We start from the raw sequence: 4625 nt of genomic DNA, 5'->3' as shown, positions 1-4625 counted from the left end.
CCCCTTTTTAACTTTGAGCACCCGCCCCTTTAAACCTCTCTGCACGGCCCTGCAGTTATGCAAGGTGTCCCTTTGGCAACAGGGCTCGATGCACCCGGTTATAGCGTCAAAAAGACACAGCTACTACCCCATACTCATCATTTTTCAATGTTACGTTTTTGAAGGAGAACATCTGAACCCAAACTACAATTTTTCCTAACCCTAACAAAGTAGCTTTTAACACTAAGCTTACACTAGAGAATAAAAAGAAAAGAAGCCAGGGCATGGGAAAAAGCAAAAACAAATGCAAAAAACAAATATCCAAACATAACAGGCCATGATCTGCCACCACCCCTACAGCCACTTAGTAGTAGTTCTCTGAAACTGGGCAGTTGTCTCCTGGCAGCCAGTATTACTAAAAAACAAAAAACACCTTGTACCTAAGGATGAGAGGCAGCCAGCATCTGAAAAATGAACAAGCATTAACGACGCATTGATTTTTGTACAGAGGGAAGAAAAGAAATTGGATCACTTGTCAAGTCTCTGTAAACTGTGTTGTCAACTGCTACATAGCTTCAATAGTGTCTTTCAGCATAATCAGTGTGTCTGTGGATCAAATGCTTGGTTGATGCTGAAAGTCTCTGAAAAGTGACTCCAGTCTCTGTCTGAACACGTGAGCAGCGACTGTGGATTTGGCAGCTTTAAATAACAGAATTCCTCGGTCACGTCTCCAGTGTCGAGCAGGAGCAGGGGTAACGTGGCATCATCAGCCCGGTCTCAAAAGAGGTTGTAGGGCTCACAAGATGGGACAGAAAAACCCTTCATCAGGCTCCAGCTCCTCCTACATATCCATCAGGTCTCAAAGTACTTGTAGATCTGGGAGACGTACTGCATGACGCTCTGCCAGTCTGGCCTGTCGGTCTTCATCAACTCCTTAATGTCCTGTTTGGGACAGAGATAGGTGTGAATGAACAGCAGTTTGGAAGTTGAGTGTAGTTAAGGAATGACGTTTCATTTTCAACAGTGCTACCAACAGGCCAAGCAGACACAATTTTTATAAGAAAAGTTTGTATTTGTCTACATGTCAGCATTAAAGTGTATTAAATGGGTGGTAATTATTTCTATGAAATCTAAATGTCACATAAATATAAGTGCTTCCTGAAAAGTCTTCAGTTGATCCAAGAGGCTGCAGTGAGAGTACGGACAGGATATTTAAAAGTAGAATGGGAGGCAGGGCCTTCAGTCCCTGTTGTGTAGAACCAACTCCCAGTTTAAATTTAGTAAACAGGCACCTTCTCTACTTTTAAAATTAGACTTAAACACTTTTTCTTTTTGATAAAGCATATAGTTACTTACTAATGCTGCAAAAGGCCGCGGCTGCTGTGGGACTTCCCATGATGAGTGTTTCTTCTTCACTCACCTTTTACACTCACTATGTGTTTTATACACAACTCTACATTTAATCATTAGTTATTATTAATCTCTGACTCTCTTCCACAATGTGTTTTTCATCCTCTCTCCTGAATTCCCCAACTGGTCGTGGCAGATGGGTGACCCTCCCTAAGCCTGGTTCTGGTTGGAGGTTTCTTCCTATTAAAAGGGAGTTTTTCCTTCCCACTGTCACCAAGCGCTTGCTCATAGGGGGTGGTATGATTGTTGGGGTTTCCCTTACAATATAAAGCCCCTCGAGGTGACTATTTTTGGTGTATTTTTGGCACTATGTAAATAAAACTGAATTGAATTGCAGCAATCCTCATTTTATTATAAAACTCATATCTTGGAGCTTTTAGTGTTTAAGTGTGATATCTGAAGAGAGACAGAGCAGACAGAGCAGAGTGTCTGTGACAAGTTGTTTAGTTTAATTTTTTTCTGTTTGCGACGGCGAAAACTGAAAAAGAAAATGAAAACTGAGAACACTGGTTTAAGTCGCGTTCATCAGGTTGGCTGTAGAGGATATTTGACTTCATTATTGAGTTACTGTATGCATTTCCCGAATAATGTTAATGAAATCTGAAGATGGACGTGGTGGAAAATTGGGTCATTTTGAGGGCAGTTCGCAAAATATAAATCTACAGCGTAATGAGTCTCCAAGCAGCTGTCAGTAGTCAGCTGCTTGGAGACACCGGTGACTCAAACAGCGAACGAGGCTTTCACATGACTCCACATCGAGCCGCTCCCCTTAGCTCAGATTTACAGAGAAGCTTCGTGATGTCTCAGCCTCCTAAAGGCAGGATGAGAAATATCCTCCTGGGCCGTTTATAAAGGATTAATTAACACTGAAAAAAACATCAGCAGAGACTACCAGATAGGATGCAGCTATTTATTTGTTTATAGTGTTTTCAACTGACGGACATGGGAATAACTTTTCTGTATCCAAGCTTGGAACCACAAGCATGTAATGGAGACTGATTAGACAAAGTAATGTGAACTTTAGCCTCAGTGCTCCATTTATGCCCAATTCACTTCATTACTGAGGTCCAGCTCTTGGTGTGTGTTTACATCAGAATTCAGTAGTTCTGGTAAAGCTTATTCCCACAGGCTGCCAAACTTCAGTTGATTACTTCAGCAAAGCCACTAATTTTTTGTCCTGGAAGAAATGAAACTTGACCTGGTTAGCATTAAACTCTTTATGTGTCAACACACTTCAAGCTGATGACGTTTGTGTTTAGAGTACCATATACGCATGAAGGAAAAAACATGGCAAAAAGCCCGAAAGCACACAAACTGTACACACCTTAGTGATTGTGTGTGTGTGTGTGTGTGTGTGTGTGTGTGTCTGTGTGTGTGGGTGTGTGTGTGTCTGTGTGTGTGGGTGTGTGTGTTTAGGAATAACTTGGGTCTATGACCAATGGAATGAGTTAGTCTTTACATGTGGCAGTAACACTCATAACTAAAATATTTGATTTATCCCAAAATATAGTCAGAGAGAGAAGTCGTCTTCTTCGAAAATTGATCGGTTTTGATCATTTCGTAAGGACGATTTCTAAAACAGTGCTGTTGTTTTGCCTCCGTCTGTGCTTTCGTGTGGGTAAGCCTGCATAGGGAAGAAGACGTCACTCACATCCGCTGCAGAAAACAAACTTTAGACATAACATCTTAGCCAAAACGGGATTATGATTTTTTTTCCCCCATTTTGCAAGGCCTAAGGTTTATCTAACCAACTGAATGAATAAGATTAGCCGAGTTTGTGAGAAGTATTGACATTCCCGTACACAGTGACGAAGGAGGTTTTTTCCCAAATTAATAATTTGCAAGCTTACAGAGAAATCAAGGTTAAAAATGTTCATTAAAGTAGTAGTTTAATACTTTAATACCTCAAACAAACCTCCCAATTAATGGCTCAGCTACCCACACAGTACTTCCTTTGTCTCACAACTGAAAGTGTTCAGTCTGCATCAGTCAGCCACAAGATTAAACCCACAGGTAAAGCAAGTGATATCAATCACCTTGCAATGTTCTTGTTCTTACAATGTCCCAAGCAGACATCCTAAAGGGACTCCTACAGAAGCCCAACATTGGCCTGCATAGACATTATTATTCCACAGCAGCCACAGTGATATGAAATATTAGATAAACACTGGCATTAAAAAAGGCTGTGTATCGTGACTAACACCTGTGTTTACCTTATATTTTCCATTACAATGGCTGTTGTAAAAAAGCTCTTTGTCTTGAAGTTCAGATGTTGATTCAGATGTTAAGGCCACCCTGGGTGACCTGTAGTACCCTAAAGGTGATCACTTCGTTATTGATTTATATGTATACTTGTACTTTTGTTTCTTACAAAATGCACATAGAACTGGTTTAGCCTGGGCTTAAAAAAAAAATATCAGGAATGGCGTTCCTCCAGTTTAAGGAGTACTCACATATGATAAATCTCAGTTTAATAAATAATACCAAGAGATTTCATTTTTCATGTGGTGCAGCCTGGCATTGCTTTAGACTGGGTGTGAGCACGAAAGTTGTACCTTTTCTCTGGTAGCTAATTTAAAGTGCAACATTTCAGTGGGTGCAGGAAATAACACCAAACACACAAAGTGTTTCTGTGCAGTTTCTATCACAGTGTGTCTGCAGGTTAAAGGTCCAGATGCGGGGCGGGATCAGTGTCTGATAAATCCACTCTCAGATGGAGAAGGAGCTAAGGAAGGGAGGACATAAGAGACTGAATGATACTAATTTTGTGTTATTTAAAGCTCAGACTAGGCAGTTAGGGCAGAATTGGGGTGAAGTTTATATAACCCCCAACTTCAAAAAAGTTGGGATTCTGTTTAAAATATAAACAAAAACAGAAGGCAGTTACAATTCTTGTAGTAAAAGACACATTTTATTCACAATAGAACACAGAAAATATATCAACAGTTTAAATAGAGAAAATGTAAGAAAAAAATAAGGTAATTTTGAAGTTGAGGGCAGCAACACACTTCAAAAAACGTGAAACATGAAATAGGGACATGTTTCTCACTGACATCATCTCCTCTTCTATCAGCAACAGACTGTAAACTAGAGATGGACCGATCCGATATTACGTATCGGTCCGATACTGACCTAAATTACTGGATCGGATATCGGAGAAAAATAAAAAATGTAATTCGATCCATTAAATATCACGAAAGCACCTCACAAAACTTGCAACACGCCGTAACTCACCT

At 40.2% G+C, this 4625-nt stretch overlaps 1 protein-coding gene across 1 annotated transcript in view; it reads right to left on the bottom strand.

The window, feature by feature from the left end:
* The window catches only part of specc1 (sperm antigen with calponin homology and coiled-coil domains 1), a gene marked incomplete in the record, with an annotated part of 76626 nt that overhangs the window by 2588 nt on the left and 69413 nt on the right, over window positions 1-4625 (bottom strand). The window contains 1 exon segment of the mRNA XM_042223596.1: window positions 14-921. Coding sequence (XP_042079530.1) covers window positions 832-921 — 90 coding nt within the window.

This window comes from Haplochromis burtoni, unplaced genomic scaffold (genome assembly GCF_018398535.1).
Source record: "Haplochromis burtoni strain Fernald_Lab_line unplaced genomic scaffold, NCSU_Asbu1 Contig_115, whole genome shotgun sequence".
Lineage (NCBI taxonomy): Eukaryota > Metazoa > Chordata > Actinopteri > Cichliformes > Cichlidae > Haplochromis > Haplochromis burtoni.
This window is presented reverse-complemented; position numbering and strand designations above follow the sequence as displayed.